At 50.7% G+C, this 16,227-nt stretch overlaps 1 protein-coding gene across 1 annotated transcript in view; it reads left to right on the forward strand.

Annotated features, from left to right (window-relative positions):
* The first annotated feature begins 1,797 nt into the window (after positions 1–1,797).
* Positions 1,798–16,227, forward strand: part of MKI67 (marker of proliferation Ki-67) — a 21,980-nt gene continuing 7,550 nt past the window's right edge. The window contains exons 1-13 of the mRNA XM_006880126.1: positions 1,798–1,892; positions 4,187–4,298; positions 5,852–5,931; positions 6,248–6,326; positions 6,412–6,527; positions 9,023–9,181; positions 10,571–10,799; positions 10,980–10,999; positions 11,866–11,972; positions 12,057–12,175; positions 12,285–12,483; positions 15,140–15,268; positions 15,375–15,532. Of these exons, the coding sequence (XP_006880188.1) occupies positions 1,798–1,892; positions 4,187–4,298; positions 5,852–5,931; positions 6,248–6,326; positions 6,412–6,527; positions 9,023–9,181; positions 10,571–10,799; positions 10,980–10,999; positions 11,866–11,972; positions 12,057–12,175; positions 12,285–12,483; positions 15,140–15,268; positions 15,375–15,532 (1,602 nt within the window). The remainder of the gene's footprint in view (positions 1,893–4,186; positions 4,299–5,851; positions 5,932–6,247; positions 6,327–6,411; positions 6,528–9,022; positions 9,182–10,570; positions 10,800–10,979; positions 11,000–11,865; positions 11,973–12,056; positions 12,176–12,284; positions 12,484–15,139; positions 15,269–15,374; positions 15,533–16,227) is intronic.

Genomic DNA, 16,227 nt, shown 5'->3' on the forward strand with positions numbered 1-16,227 from the left:
CAACATGAATCAATCTGTACTTCAAAAATGCATGCATAGCCCTGAAAATGCACCAAAAAGGCTGAAAAATAGTTTCTTTGAGGAGGAAGAGGAGAGAGATTTCTACTTTAAAATTTGGAGACCTTAGCTCTGGCTGCATCAAAACAGCGATGTCTATATTTATTATTTCAAAAGTGAGAAAATTGCTCAAAACACGGAGGAAAGCTGTTCGGTGATAATATAGGAACATTTGATAACTGCACTATTACTTTGAACTCAAAACACAAAAGACATATTTCATTTGGGATTTCTGGAAGGAAAGGGACCAGATCACTTGTCTCAGATAGTGGTATTTCACATAAATATCAACAATCTGGAATCCTGCTCTGTAATTGGCTGGATAGATTTGGTGAGACTAGAATCTCACCGAGGTCACTTTGGGTATGTTCCTCATCTTTGTTGCACTTCAGTATGCTCATGCATAGAACAGATTAACAAAAACTTGAGTTTCGATGAAATCATACATCTCAAGACCAGCCCTACATCTGAAAGGTTCATCGATTGTTTTTATTCAGATTTTGATTAGAAAATGGCTTAGATAATTAACCTAGACTTCTCTCACTAAGTAAAGCATGTTCAGTGTTGTGTCAAAGTTTGAATATAATAGAAAAGCTAGAAGTGACAATCTTCTTTTTGTCAGGCCCTGGACTATACACTTATTCCTGCTCTTTTTGTTTGTTGTGGTTGAATGGTGTCTCTACAATAGATCTGTTCTTTTCCTAGGTCCTAGCACTTGTGGACAAACTTGTTTGGAAATATCAAGAGTAAGAGTCTGGATATTTTATCTGTTAAAACAATTTGGACACCTGGCGAGAAGACAGGTAGTGCTGACGTCACTAGTGAGTGCACGTGTGCAGATTTAAAATGCGGAGACGGGCTGCGTGGGTGGGCGGCGGGCTGTGCACGCCCGCGGGTCCCCTCTGCACCGAGCGCGCCCTGCCCAGCGGGCTGACCACCCGCGGGGGCTCCGCGGACCCCACTCCGGCCGCACTGACCCGTGATCCCACGCGGCGGCCGGCAGGGGGCGTTCCCGGGCACTCGGCGCAGCCCGTTTGCGTCCCACGCGCACCGCCCGCCGCGCAGGCCCCGCCCCCTCCAGGCCCCCCCCCCTCCATCTGCCATTGGTCCTTCCTCCGCGCGTCAGGCCAATCGCCGCGCTTAGCGCCTGAATTCAAACCGGGCTTTAGATTCGAATCCGGGACGCGCGGGCGGGCTGGGAGGAAGCGGCGACTGGCTTCGTGGACCGGGCTGCGCGGGGGCAGCGGGTCACTCCCGCGGCGACGGCGGCCAGGAGGCGGCGGGCACGTGAGTGTCCATCTACCGGCGGGGGCGGCGGTGTCGGGGGCCGAGCGGCGGCGGCTGCGGTGTCCGGGGCTGGACAAGCCGACCTTACCGAGCTGTCCGGGACCGACCGTCCGGAGCTGTCCGGGACTGACCCATCGGAGCTGCCCGGGGCCGAGGCTCGTCCTGCAGAGCGGCGTCCACCTTCCCCCGTGCGGACGGCGGCCGTGAGCGTGGACGGCCAGTGCGGTCCGGAGCGTGTCCGGGGGTCGCGCCCAGGTCCCCGTGTGCTGGCCAGCGAGGGTCCTCGGAGGGGTCGTGGTTTGTTTCGGGGCGCGGTGATCGCAGCCCTGGGGTGGACTGGTCAGCGCGGGGTGGCCGCGCTCCGGGCTGCAGCTCCCCTTTTTGTGTCTTCTCAGCGAGAAGGTAGGTTCACCCCTCCCGGGCTCCGGGCACTGCAGCGACAGCCTTCGGAGCATGGAGCCCCCGGGCCGGCTGGTGGTCATCCGACGGACGGGGACCGACGGCAGCCACTACCCCCTGTGCCAGGACAGCTGCCTGTTTGGGAGGTAAGATCCTGCGGGCGGAGAGCCTAGAGAAAGGCCATCACTAGTGACAGCCCGCTGGGAGAGGGGCCCCAGCACCCCTCCTTCCTCCAGGGCAGCCCCACCGGAGCCCCAGAGCTTTTTAACAAACATTTATATTTATGGGAAGTGAAGCTTGTGCGGTTCCGTTTCCTGAACAGTCAGATGCAGAGGTTGCTGTGAGCTGGGGCCCGGGGGCAGCGGGAGGACACACCACCCTCAGGCCACTCGCCCATCGCTGCAGCCCCCTGTGCCAGCCCAGGTGCTCGAGGGTCTTTCTCCCCGTCGCTGACCCTCCTCTGCGATCCTGATGGGCTTCGGGCATTTGCCTGGACGGCAGCTGTGGACACAGGGGCCACGGGCTGCTGTGGGACAGTGGGATGACAGAAGCCGCGGACACGGGTCCGGACAGCCGCGTGTCCACCTGCTCGTGTGCTGAGAACGTTCCGTTCTGCTGCATCCCGTCTTGGTAGTGGTAGGGGCTTGATTGTCACTCTCGGCTTGTCATGCGGGAACTCTCACAGCTGCACAGTGTCACATGTCATGTCAATAGAACAACTGTCAAATCTGCATGATTTCCTGTGATCTCTTTAGCGTCCTGGAGGTAAAAGGTTACCCCTGCACAGAAGCCCTGTGCTCTCAGTGCTGAGATCTGATAGCATCGCCTACGCAAACACTTGAGGCCCTGCTGGCCCCGGGGGTTAAAGCCTGCAGCTGCATAAAGCCAGCTCCTAGGAAGATAGATGAAGCTTTGGAAAGCCCAGGGGCAGTGCTGCTCTGTCCTATGGGTTCACACGGGTCAGAACAAACAGGCTGGACGGCTTTGGTTTTTATCTTTGAAGTACAGCCCAGGCCCTGTGTCCTGGTTCACTGTACAGGCTGCTTCAGACCTGTGGTTCCTGTGTCATGAGGACATTCCCCAGGCTGCCTCTTGCTTTCCTGCGGGGAGAGGTTAACGGTTGCTGTCTCTTTGTAAGAACAGTCTCTGAAGTGTGCCTGCTTTGCAGGGCAGTCTGGTGTAGACTTGTCCCTGGGCAGTGGGGTTAACACCTGCTGTCCCTTTACTATTTTATTTTATTATTTTGTGTGTATCTGTGTACCATCAAATTGGATCTGACTGGAGATCGTCCCTACTTCTCCAACAGGGTATCTGGTGGATTCAAACCATGTACTTCTGGGATTGCACTAGGCCACCAGAGCTCCCTGTACTCTTATGTACACATGCTCGGTAGTGGAGTTTAGACCTGGTGTGTGCTTTTATAACTGCACTCTAAGAGCACACTGCCCATTCTCTGTGGGCAAGTGATAAGGTGGCCCTCCCTGTTTGGCCAGCCCCCCTTGCACGCACACCCAGCTTTAGGTGACATTATGACCAGTCACTGCTCTCCTACCTTCTTTCTGAACAGTTCCTTTGTTCTCAAGTTTCTGAATGTCACGTGAGAGGAAGGAAGTGTTTCCTGAGCACAGTTCTTGTTGTCAACTCACCCCATTGGTGTGACGTGCCTGCGGCTCCTCCCCACCAGGCAGAGCCTCGCCAGCGGGCCTGAGTGGTTACCTGTGCTCCGAGAAGGTCTGCTGGCTGCCTGTAGACACCCTGGTTAGGGAGCCGCAGGCAAACCTGCAGCTTGCCTGGGTCTGGCGTGACTGCCTGTTGACACTTGGATAGGGAAGCCCGATTAATGAGCCCACTCCTGGGTACCCAGGAGCACCGTTGAGGGCGTGCAAGCCTCCAGCTTGTCTGGGTCTGGCGGGGCTGCCTGTTGACACCCTGATTAGGGAAGCCCAGTTAGGGAGCCAGGGGTAGGTGCAAGCCTTTTGGGTACCCAGGTCTGGCGTGGCTGCCTGTTGAGGCCTGGTTACGGAAGCCTGATTAGGGAGCTCACTCCTGGGTGTCCAGGAGTGCCGTGGATGGGTACAAGCCTCCAGCTTGCGCGGGTCTGGCGTGGCTGTTGACACCCTGGTAAGGGAAGCCCCGTTAGGAAGCCACAGGCAGGTGCAAGCCTCCAGCGTGCCCGGGTCTGGCGTGGCCCTGTGCATTCCTGCAGGGCTTGCGAGAGCAGCGTTGAAGTGGTTTGAGGCCTTGCTTTGCACCATCTACAGGGCAAGGTTATAGAAATTTCAGACAGTGGAAAACAAATTTGGGTTTATAGTCAGTGTGTTGCAGTGGTTCTCCACCAATGCTTTTTGGACCCCAGGGGACATCTGGCAGTGTATAAGGAAGCCTTCTGCCCCAAACTCTCAGTTCTAGTAGACAAGTCTCCCTCACTAGCATTATCTGATACTGAAAATCAAAGTCTGTTCTTAGCCTTTAAAGTAGCTGTCCTCTTCTTGGAATTTTCCTCTCAACAGAAAGCAGACACACCTTTCGTCTCCAGTGGTGGGACTTTTGGTGCTGTGAGCAGTGGTTATGTCTATATCTAAGACTGACTAGTTTAGAAACGACTCTGCGTTGCATCGCCTGGCTTGCTCGGTGCTGCTGAGTGACCTTGAACCCAGCAGAGCCAAACCCTGCCAGGCCCTGTGCCAGCGCCCATTCAAGTAGCCCTGGCATCAGTGAGTTTTGTCTGGTTTTCCTCTCTTTCTCTGACCCTCCATCTTCTCCCACGAGGTCTTTTTCCAGGACTGTCCCCTCCTGACAAGCAGATGAGATGAGGCTTGGACCTCCTTGCCTCTCAGAAGCACCCTGGTTGTATGTCCTCCAGGACAGATTTTCTCGTTCTTTTGGCAGTTTGTGGGATGTGCAATACTCTTCTGCGGGACCAGTTCAGAGGCTCTTCATTATTCATGTTTACATACGTGTGGAAACAACTGGTTTGGGGCAGGCACACCTTAGTCTTTAAAGTAGCATCCTTGCTCTTCCACACTTTAGAGTTCCTTTACAGCAGATTGGCCCAGTGCTATGTATGGGAGATGAGACCCCACAGGCTTGTATTGAGAGTTAGAACCACTTGCTGACTGACCCCTCACACCCTATGTGTCTAAGTAGAACTTACTGCACAGAACTTTAAGGGATCAGTTTTCTTAAGTTACCAGGCCTTTCTTCTGAGGTGCCTCTGAGTGGATTTGAACCTCCAGACTATTGGTTTGCTGAACTGCTAATTATTTGCCCCTTCCAGAGACTCTGAAAAGTCCAGAAACATCGAATGGACTGAGGTGATGTCATTTGTTCAAACTTGGTTTACAGATAGCTTGGTTTACAGCAAGGTGCCACAGAGGCAGAACCATTCCAACAGCTGCATTGCTGCTGTGTGTGTCAGGCCGTCTCCTGGGGCTGGCTTCTTAGAAGGCAGGCCGGGTCTAAGCTCATGGGCTGATTGCACATCAGTAAGGAGAATGGGGAATTTTGAACCTGTCAGCTGCTGTGTGCACTTTAAAATAATGCACTGCTTATATGCACCGGGCATTCACTGTACCAGACAATCCCATGTGGGAGCCAGGACTCATGGAACAGGGAGCCTGTCAGTGAAGGGCTCCTCCATTAGTTCCTATGGGAATGGCAGTGGCCACACCTGGTCAAAGGTAGGGAACGGGAAGCTCGTGGGGTCCCAGTGGACACCTGCTCTTCAAACAAATGCTTCAGGCTAGTGCCAACCCTAGTCATGAGGAAACCACGGCACAGAGGGCGTCCCGTGCAAATCCAGTGTCGGTGGGAGCTGTTTAAACGCTGCAGCTGATGATTTAGAGAGCAGAAGGCAGGTACAGCATTTAAAAATTCAGTCCTTCTCGAAACTGGCATTTACGGCTCACTGGTATGGCTCCTTTATTTTGTTTAAGAAAGTACTTTATCTAAATATATAAACTAGTTGCTTAGAAAGTATGTGTAAAATTGCGAAATGTGCAGCTCATCTGCGTTGTCCTGCATGTTATCGCTTCGTCATTGTGAATGGAGATCGAGATCACTAGTCAGAGTAACTGTCTGCCTTCGCTGAGAGTAACCAGGGGAGCAGGGAGACGCAGGCACCAGTGACGGGGAAGGCAAGTCCCGCTCAGGTAGTTCTGGAGCCCAGCTTATGGGGACAGATGGACAGTGAGCCTGGTGACACCTGCCCTGGTGGCTGTTGTAAGTGGTCTCACGGAATTGTCCATTTGAAAATTGTTGACATGTCCAATGTGGTATAAGAATAATAAAAACACTAATCGAGTCATTTCATTCTGAGAATTTGAGGAAATGTTTTTTTAAAATCCCCATAAAACTAGACCTACTGCTATCTCTTATCGGGTTTCCGAGGCTAGAATTCTTTTCCAAGGGAGGGAGAAGGCGAGTGGATTCAAACCCATGTCACTCTGTGCTGTGTGTGCTCCTTAACTCCCGTACAAACCCCTGCGTCCTGTCCTCATCACAGGGGCATCGAGTGTGACATCCGCATCCAGCTCCCCGTGGTGTCCCAGCAGCACTGCAGGATTGATGTCCAGCAGAGCGAGGTCAGTGCCAGCCTGGCTGTGGCCCAGCCTGTATTCTGTCTGCAGGTCCCTGCTTCTAACCCAGGCCTCCCCCTTCTACTTGTAGGCACTGCTCCTTAACTTCAGTTCCACTAACCCGACAAAGCTGAATGGGGTCCCTGTCACCGAGCCGGTCAAGCTCAGGCATGGAGATATCATAACTATTATTGATCGGTCTTTCAGGTAAATAAGCGAACGGGGTATTCTAACGGACTGCAGTGGTCACACTGTCCACCGGGATTGGCCTCCAGGGTGGAATCCAGCCCAAGTGTCTCATTCTGTCCTTCACATTCTTTGGTCAGAAGAATTGTGAAGAAAAAAAAACAACAACATAGAACCTCTGTCATTTGTGACTCCCAGCAACCTTCTGTCCAGCTTCTGAGGCTGCAGATTTTAGGGGAAGCAGGGCGCCTCATCTTTCTCCCATGGAGTGGCTGCTGGACTCAAACCACTGACCGTTAAGTAGGCAACCTAACACTTAACAAATGCACTCAGCCACCAGGCTCTTTAGAAGAGCTCAAAAGTGAGGCTTATATGAGATCCAGAAGCAAAGGTTTGCTCACTCAGGACTCTGCCAAAGGCTGTCTGTGGGAACCTGTGCACTTTTTAGTTCCTTATTCAGAAGGAAGATACACACACGGAAGTCTCTCAGAGCAACATGCAACTTGAGTGTCGTGAGCCCAACAGCAGGAAGCGCCCCTTGGTGCATCTACTGAAGGGGCTTCCGCGGGTCCCCTCCTCAGTGGGGAATCCCTTGGTAACCACCGCCCCGAGCGCCCTCTAACTGCAGGTCCAGCCTCTCCGTCTCTGTAAGAGAGACCAGAGCACTTGGCCAGCTCCTTGCAGGTTTATGAGGTTCATTCCATGTTGGCAGAATTGCTGCTTTCCTCTTCTCAGTGCCAATGAATTCCACTGAAATCTTATATAGAATCGTTGACAGTGTTTTTTCTTCTGGATTTTGACTGCAGTGGTTTGGAGCACGTTACAGTTTGCTTTATGACCAGCTGTGGTGTGGATTTTATGTCTTCTCTCTCTTTGCACAGAATGCATTTTCTGGTTATTGGACTTGATCTCTGACATGTACGTCCACTAGATGAAACCTATGTGACCTTTTCCACTGCTCACTATTTTTCCTGAGAGCTATGTTTTATGTCTTATTTTGGTTTTAGTGATCTCTTATTTAATCCCCCTGGGCGTATGGATGTCTGTAAGTTCACTGACGGAACTACAGCTGTGTGTGCTAGAGCCTTGCTGGTCCAAGCTGCCCAGCTGCCCGCTGCAGAAATATATCCAGGGTGCAGACGGAGCAGTCTCTATCTGTCCATGCATCCTCTACACTGAGGCTCGTTAGGCTCCAGAGATTCCGAACTGCCTCGTAGCTGATGCTTCAGTGTGTTTTCAGAGGCTCAGTGAGCTTCACAGGAGGAGATTGCCCGTCTTTCTCCCTCAGAATAGCTGGTGGGTTTGAGTTGCCAGAGGAGCCACCTTGGATTAACACTCCAGCTCCTTACTAGGCCGCCACTGTGACGTGGGCGGGACTTGAATGTGACCCGCTTGCACCTTCAGCCACGCCCTGCCCTTCCTTGTCACGTGGGCTGGACGGCTCCCGCTTCTTCACCGGGGAGATCCTCACCTGCAGGATAGACCTCACTGCCTGTAGTTCTTACCCAGCCTGGATCATTTTTTGCAGAGTTATGAACACAACAAAAGCACTTTCCCTACACTGCATTCCTCCCCAGAAATTCACATGTGTCTTCAACCTCATTTAAGGTGTTCCCAAAGAAACTGGGGTGGTGGGTCCAAGTTCTTGTCTCCTCTGAAGGTTGGTCCATTAACCAGCATTACCTGGGGCAGTTTCTCCCTCTGTGCCTGGGTCCCTGCACATTAGCCAGAAATGGTAGCTTTTCCAGGACTCTGCCAGGTTTTGATCTGCATCTCTGTCTGGTGTACTGCAGGTTTGAATCTGGAGGAAGCAACTCGTCTGAAGATGAGCAGAGCGAGGAGGTGAGATCAAAGTTCTTATGCAAGAACAGGGAGCACCGTTCATAGGCGCACTGGCCCTGTGCCCGGCCCCTGGGCACTGAGGCTGCAGGGTGGTGGGCAGCACTCATCTTGCTCCGGTCTTCACTTGTAAGCTCTCAGAAGATGCACAGGCTAACTGGAGCCCAACCCTCTGAACCGGGCCCACGGCCACTAACTCACAGCCTGACCAAGAACAAACGCACCCGTGTGGGACACTAACAGGAAACGAGGATAGGTGCTGCTCAGCTGAAGCTGGTCCTCCCTTCATGGACTGGTAAACGTGTCTAAGGGAGTCTTAAAATCCCAGTGAAGCTTGAGTTTAATTTGAAGGCTCAGGCGTGTTTTTAAAATCATTTACTGTGTTTTCAGTGCCAGTTAATGAATGCTTGTGCTGTGAGCACTGGCACCTGTATGTCTTAGGCTTATTTGTGAAGCTCATGTCTCTAACACTGACCCAGGAACAGCTGTAACAAAGACTGTCAGGAAGCACACACTTGTGGTTGTCACGGTCTGTGCTCACAGGCACTGAAATCGCTGCTCTTGTTTGACCAATTGACAGGAGTCACAGCGGAGTCAAGATGAAGCTGCCGCCGGCCCCACAAGACTTTCTTCTGGAACGAGAACAAGCGTGCCAACAGGGGCACCTCTGTCCACAGAGCCGGGTCTGCTCCCACAGAGCTTTCCTGCCCGAGTGCTTTCCCAGATGGAAAGAAAAAGTCCGACTACTCCTCCGAGGAAGCCCAGGATGAGCCTCGGCTGCCAGGACATCGGCTCGTCTCACCCAGGCGGCCTCGCTCAGGTCACGTCAGCTGCCAGTGAGTGCACTGAACCACGAGGCTCCTTGCTGTTGAGTTGGAAGCAACTCATACCTGATGCTCCACTGGGCTTCTGAGGCTGAAAACTGCTTGGGAGGAGACTGCCCACCTTCCTCCCAGGGAGCCACTGGTGGATTCGAACCGCCAGAGACGTGTGGCTCCTGGGTTTGCAGAGCCACCACTGTGCACCATGCCACCAGAGCTCCCTTACACATCAGTGATTGCAGCCTTGTGCCCATGTAGCTTGTGTCAGTTCTTGGAGGGGCTTCATTCCTCTACTCAGGATCTAAGTGGCAGGCGCTGTACCAGGCTCTGACCGTCTACCAGAGCTGAGAGCACCCCGGACAGCAGGGGCCACGGGCATGCAGAGACATGATCACTGTGTTCACAGGCAGATCTGAGAGCACCTGCAGCAGGTGACAGCGGGCCTCCAGGGAGATGTCAGCTGCTGTTGCTCAGCCTCATGGTGACTTTGAGAGCAGTGGAGTAGAATGCAGCCTCGGCAGGCCTGGTTGTGAACCTGACTACTGCTTCCGTAGACCAGCTGTCAGCGTTGGTCACCAGACCTTCCTCCTTAGTCTCTCTTTAGTCTAGGAGCTTTGCTAAGGCTGGTTCAGCATCCTAGAAACATAATCCTCCACTAGCAGAGGAATGGTGGCCACATGAGGAGAAATGGCCCTGAATCGAACCCTGGTCTCTTGCACAGAAGGAATGAGTTCTATCACTAAACCAGGCAAAATGTTAGACTCTTATTCCATGTACAACCAAGTGGAAGGAGAGTAAGCACGAGTGCACATCTGAGGGGCTTTCATTGCAGACACTACAGCCTATGGGTGAAGTCACGGGTCCCTGGGTGAGGGACCTCGATGCGATCACTTTCCCCCAGCAGTGCCCTCAGGAACACCCCCATTAGTTTGTCCTCAGGCTCCATGAATGCCTGCAGCTACTGTAGCTTCATCAGCATCACAGGAGAATGGCTGAGTGCTGTGGAATTTCTATTTCAGTACAGTTTAAACTGACGAATCCTTGAGCTCATGCCGGGGCTACCAGTGCAAAGGGAGCCAGTTCACATCATCAGTTTTTCCACAGGGGAAAGATGGGCCATCAACTCCCGTGCAGTGTACTGCCTCTGAGAACCTGCCAGAGGGTCAGCTGTGAGATGGCTCCATCTCTGGTACACAACAGTCATTAAGAATAATTGAAAAAATCCAAACCTAATCTGTGTAACATGATTTGCCTGATAGTCAACATATGAGTTACTAATGTGATAGATTATTTCAAAACAACATTGTTGTAAAATGTATAAAACCAAATGTTTACCTTTTTAACCATTTTCAGAAGTGCAGCTGGGGGTGCTACCACCCAGCTGTCCTTCATATCTGACCTCAGGTGCATTTACCGCTTTCTCATTGCCTTTCCTATCTTTCCCTTCATCATCTCAGGCGAAAAGAATGAAGAGTCATTCAAGAGACGCAGGGTCTCCTTTGGTGGTCGCCTCAGACCTGAGCTCTTTGATGAGAATCTGCCCCCCAACACGCCTCTCAAGAAGGGAGAGATTCCTGGAAAGCGGAAGTCTCTTGGGACCCCCGCACCAACCGTGCTGAAGAAGGTCACGCAGGTGAGCTCACACTTGCACTCACACGTGGCAACGTGGTCTTGCCAGACCCCTGACATGAGTAGAGTTACAATAATTAAACAGAAGAGGAAATCTATACACAAGCTCCTCGAACTGGGTGCTGGGAAACCAAAACCTGGGTTCTCAGGCACAGTTCTGATGCTGCGCTGTGTGTTCTGTTAGCAACCAGCCACCCGTGTGGGGTCAGTTACCCTGTGAGTACAGCAGGTCACATACATAAGCTTAGCTTTGCGAGCAAGTGTTGCATTAAGCGCCAAGTGACCACTGGGTGACGGGAACTCTGGATGACAGCATGTTCAGTTAAGCCATCAGCTGCTCAGAACTGACCATCCAAACTCTAGGCAATACTGTCTTGACTTCAACTCACTGCTCTCAAGTCAGAACTGACTCATAATTGTCTCTTAATAGAGTTTCTGAAGCTGTAAATCACACAGGAGGTGACTGCCCACCTGTCTCCCTTGTAGCTGCTGGTGGATTTGAACTTCCAGAGGAACTCTGGTTCAGCAGCACGATTTCCTAGGCTCTGTCACCAGGAGTCCCTCTTAGCTGCATGTAAAGCGGAGGTGCAGCCGCCAATGTCTGCTCCAGGAGCAATGCTGAGGGACAGGCAGCACCCACCATACACAGCAGCTTAAGGATGGAACAGCGTTCCTTCCATATGACAAGGGGCCTGACCTCATAGACGGAACTCCATCCCACTGAGGCCAGAGCCCCTCACTCACTCACTGGCAGTTCCTCCCTGAAAGCCCACATTAGAACTTGCTGGCTACTTCATCTTTTCCTGAAGAACCCCTCTAACTTAAAGCCTGGCTGATATCTGGGCGGCTCCCAGACCTGAGGAGCTGCCATCCACCATCATTTCCGTTTGCAGCATTCAGAGTAGAGACCAATGATATGTGCTTGGTAAAGTAAGTCACAAAACCTTTCAGATGGGTCAGGAAGAGTCTCCAAAACCAAGGAAAGAACACACTTCCTCCGGCATCCTTCCAGAAGCAAAGGCAGCATCAGCCTCTGAGAGCAGCAAGTCTCACCAGCATGCCACCCCCAGGAGGAGGAGCCACAAAGGATCCTCCAGGAGGAAGTCTGTTGATAAAAACACGCTGCAGATCATCTACCCCAAAAGGAGGAGTAGCACTTCCAGAGCCAGGCTGCCTGGTGAGAGACACATGGTCGTTGGTGTGGGCACATTCCCATCTGGGCTAGTTTCCGAAATATTTCACAATGCTTTCTTCTTGACAGGTGGCAAGTCATGGGCAGAGATAGTAAAAATGGGAACGAAAAAAACCCAGATTAAAAATGTAAAGCAAGACCCTCAAAGACACCTAAGTAAGAGACAAAGACGGAATGCAACTCCGCAGGTACGAGGCTCCCCTCTGTTCTGCTCTTCCTTGTTAATACTGCTCTTCATCTGTTGTGCTAGTGGATTTCTGTTTTAAAATGTCATCAGTTTCTCATTTTTCCCCACAGAAGCCTGTGGATCATGTTGAAAATCCCTTCAGCACAGGCCATGCCAACTCTCCCTTCAGCACAGGCCATGCCAACTCTCCCCGAACCATAGTAATAGGGCGAGCCCATGTGGACAGAGTCAGCGTGCCTGCGCGTCCTTACCGAATGTTAAACAACTTCATTTTGAACCAGAAAGTGAACTTCCCTGAAGACTTCTCAGGTAAGAAAGGAGCCCCTCCACCTCACATATCTCAATGGGCCTTGTACTTCTGCTTTGCATGGGCGGGTACCATACTGCATCATCTGCTGTGAGGGGAGATAAAATCATTGATCTACTTTTTTGGGGTCACAGTTTTAGTCAAGGCAGAGAAAGTTGACTTGGAGTACCCCAAGTCCACACATTCTTGGGGTCATTTGTCCCACATGAAGCAGGAATGAGATGGGCCAGTGCAGGCCTAAGGCTCAGTGGGCGGCACTTTTCTAAAAACAGGACACTGTTCATATTCATGGTGAAATGAATTGACTTCAGAACGCATTGTTCCCCTGAGATACGTCCCACAGATGGAGCCGTGTCCTCTGAGTCCCATGTGGTTTCAAGGCTGCTGTCCTCCAGAGCTTGGGTGTGTCGAGACAGAGCTCGGGAGACGCTTCCTCAGTGGTTGAACCCACCCTGCCCTGGTAGTTCCACTCTAGGGACAGTGTGCAGGCTGATGATGGCTCTGGATCAGAACAGTGGCCCTTTAGCAGACATAGCTTCTCTATTCCACCTCCTGATTTCCACCGTGAAAATACTCGGGGGTGAGAGGACAGAAGCAGTGGGGTGGAATCCTGTCTGCCCCTTCCTGGCACATCGTCAGCAGGAGGGGGAATGGTCATGCAAGTGGCCCTTCAAGTACACGTACATTTGTTTGAGTAAATGCATCTCTAAAGATGCCCAGAAATCTTGTTACCATCTATCACTTAAAAACCCTGATTCTGAACCATGTAATGTATAGGTATATGCTTATACATCTGCATATATATTTACGTTCATTTTTATAAAAGATGTTCATCTTTATAGTGCTATATTTTAGAAAGCATTAAAGTTTTAGGAAATAAGGAAGAAGTTCAGCCACTCGATGTGTAAGACTGGGTTTGTCTCAAGCATGTCTTACTGAAAAACCCTTCAAAGAGTCAGGATTCTTTACCCAATGGGGTGTGTACCCTTCATTGTATAAATCAGTGTCTGCTAAAGTAGACTGCTGGCCCCCTTAAGGCAGGCCCGAATGCCAGCTGATGGGAGGGAGTTGTACATTAATGTCTAGTTTCAGTGAAAACCTTCCACATGAATGTTAAGTGAACTCCCACTCGAGTGAGCCCTCCTTGGGTTATAACCACATTCCCAGGTTATAGGAGAGGACCTCTCATCTCGCGTGAGGAGCTGCGTGTAGGTTCAGATCACTGATGCGTTGGTGAGCTGCCTGGCCTCTAAGGCATTACACGACTGGGGGGTCCTTAAAATTGAGCTGCCCTGATCAGGGTCTAAAGTCTAAGACCATTTATTTGTGCATATAATGCAGAATTGTGGGCCCCACTACTGTTAGAAGCTACAAGAAGGATTGGAAGCCTTGAGTTGGGGAAGGGCAGCACCAGTGACCACAGTTGTGTTTCTGGTACTTGAGTTCTGTACTGGGTTGGACAGATAGCTACACACCTCAATTCCCTTCCTTTGGTTTCCAAGAGGAATTAGGTTTGTCTTAGCTCCCATTCCAAAAATATGAGTCCTATTAGCTAAGTCCCCAGGTTATGAATTTCCAACTTTGAGACAAGTTGACTTGCCTATTAATGGTCTATACATTGGCTCTCACCTTGAAAGGATTGAACCAACCTCTGTGTACAGTTTTACATCATAATTGTTTTCACTTATTGCTCATGCAGCTTTTAAATAACTGAAAACTTGAAGTCTTTTCTGTCACTAAAGTCAGGCAAAGTAAGAAGCACATGCACTTGTCTCAACGTATCTGAAATGGACTTAGAGACACACTTGGAAGTAGATCTGCTCATAGCCTGGTGTCTGCCTGTAGAGGACTGCAGGGTCTCCTCAAGGGCCTGTCTTCAGGGTTTCATTTCTATCATTGGATGCCCTGACGGTTCAGGTGGTTGCCCGCCTTTACAAGTATGTTGTTAAATGACATGTTCCCTCCAACTCCTAGCACAGACCTGAGCTTTGCCCTCTTCTGTGCCGTCCTGACGATCTTCGCACGCTCAAGTCCACTGTCACAGCCACTGTTTGAACCCGTTGAGGCTTCCTCTCTGTTGCTGACCCTCCTCCTTTCCCAGCATGATGTCTTTCCAATGACTGGCCTTTCTGACAACATGATGTGAGACCAAGTTTCATCATCCTCACCTCTAAGAAGCGCCCTGGTTGCACTTCTGTCTGAGGTGAAGTTTCACCATCCCGGCCTCTAAGGAGAGCCCTGGTTGCACTTCCTCCAAGACCAACTTGGTCTTTGGCAGTCTGTGAAATTCAGTACACTTCTACAATACCTTAACTCAAAGGAACCCTTTTCCTTCTGTCGTCCTTATTTGTTGTTATCTGACTTCCAGATTGATACAAAGCAATTAAAAAGACCATGTCTTATGTTTGATGGACTTTAGTCTTGAAGGTGGTTTTCTCTAAGTTTATGTTGTTGGTCTTTAGCACTTTGGAGAGGTCTTGAGAGCAGATTTTTCCAATGCAACACATCATCTTTGGATTTCTTGATGATTCCTGCCATGGATGTTTGTGGGTCAAACAGAAATGAAATAATTGACATCAGTCTTTTCTCCATTTATCATGAGGTTGCCTGTTGGTGTAAGGATATGCTGATTGTATTTCCATTGTTTGCATATTACAGGACTGGCAGAAATGTTCACAACTCCTGGGAAAGAAAAGCTGCAGAGAACCAGCCTGTGTCCTGATGCTACCAAAAGTTCAGAGGCAGAGTTTGAAGACGCAGAGTTGGGGAAAATGCCTGAGACTTCGGGTTGGTTTGCCTTTTTGTATCTTTCCTGCCACAGTGATTGATGTCTCTTAGTAAGAATTTAAGAGTAGTATTCTTTTCAAACAATGAAATTATTTTTCTACTACAGATGGGCTGGATAAAGTACTTCCAACCAGAAAAAAGGAAGAGATTGAAGATGTCTCTCAAAACTGCTCCGAAGAGAAGCCAGAACTGAGCACAATGATGGCAGCCGTGAAGATGGGGCTGAGAGCACCCAGCCCAAGCTCAGAACTCGAGGACAACGTGGTGAGCTCAAAAGCTCCAAAGTCAACCCCGGGATCACGGCAAAAATCAAGAGCTAGCTCAGTCCCTAGAGAAATTCCCGCAACTCCAAAACTCGCATCCGAGTCAGCAGCATCCCCGGGGGTGCCCCAGCATCTTCTGAGAGACACTAATCAAAGGCCACAGGTCGTGAAAGACTTGCCTGGAGTCAGTGATGGTGTCCCTACACCAAAACAACTTGAGAAGTCAGTATGTGAGGAAGAAGTCCACAGAACAATCCAGAAAACCCCAAAACAGACATTCAAGTTGGAGAGGTCTCCAAGAAGGTCCTTGAAATTGCTGAGAAGCCTTTCTGCAAGTCCAGAGGTCAGCAAAGACCTGGCTGGAATGAATGATGGTGTGCCTACACCAGAAGAGTCAGTGATTGATGAAGAAGTCTGCCAGATAGTACAGACAACTCCAGACCACACCCTCAATACAGGAAGAACCCTAAGAAAGTCCCTGAGACTGCTGAGAGACCTTGGTGCAAGTCCTAAAGACATGGACGAGCTGTCTGCTATGTCAGCACCAGAGTCTCTCCAGAAGTCAGGCAGTAATGAAGCTCACAGAGAGATTCTGAAAACTCCACAGTCAGGACGACGTCCACAAGTTCAGGAAAGCCTCATTGCAAGCCCAGAGCTGGTACAAGACCTGGCCAGCCCGAAGGGTCAGTCATTACA

This window comes from Elephantulus edwardii, unplaced genomic scaffold (assembly GCF_000299155.1).
Source record: "Elephantulus edwardii isolate Elephantulus edwardi_28Jun2011 unplaced genomic scaffold, EleEdw1.0 scaffold00006, whole genome shotgun sequence".
Taxonomy (NCBI): Eukaryota; Metazoa; Chordata; class Mammalia; order Macroscelidea; family Macroscelididae; genus Elephantulus; species Elephantulus edwardii.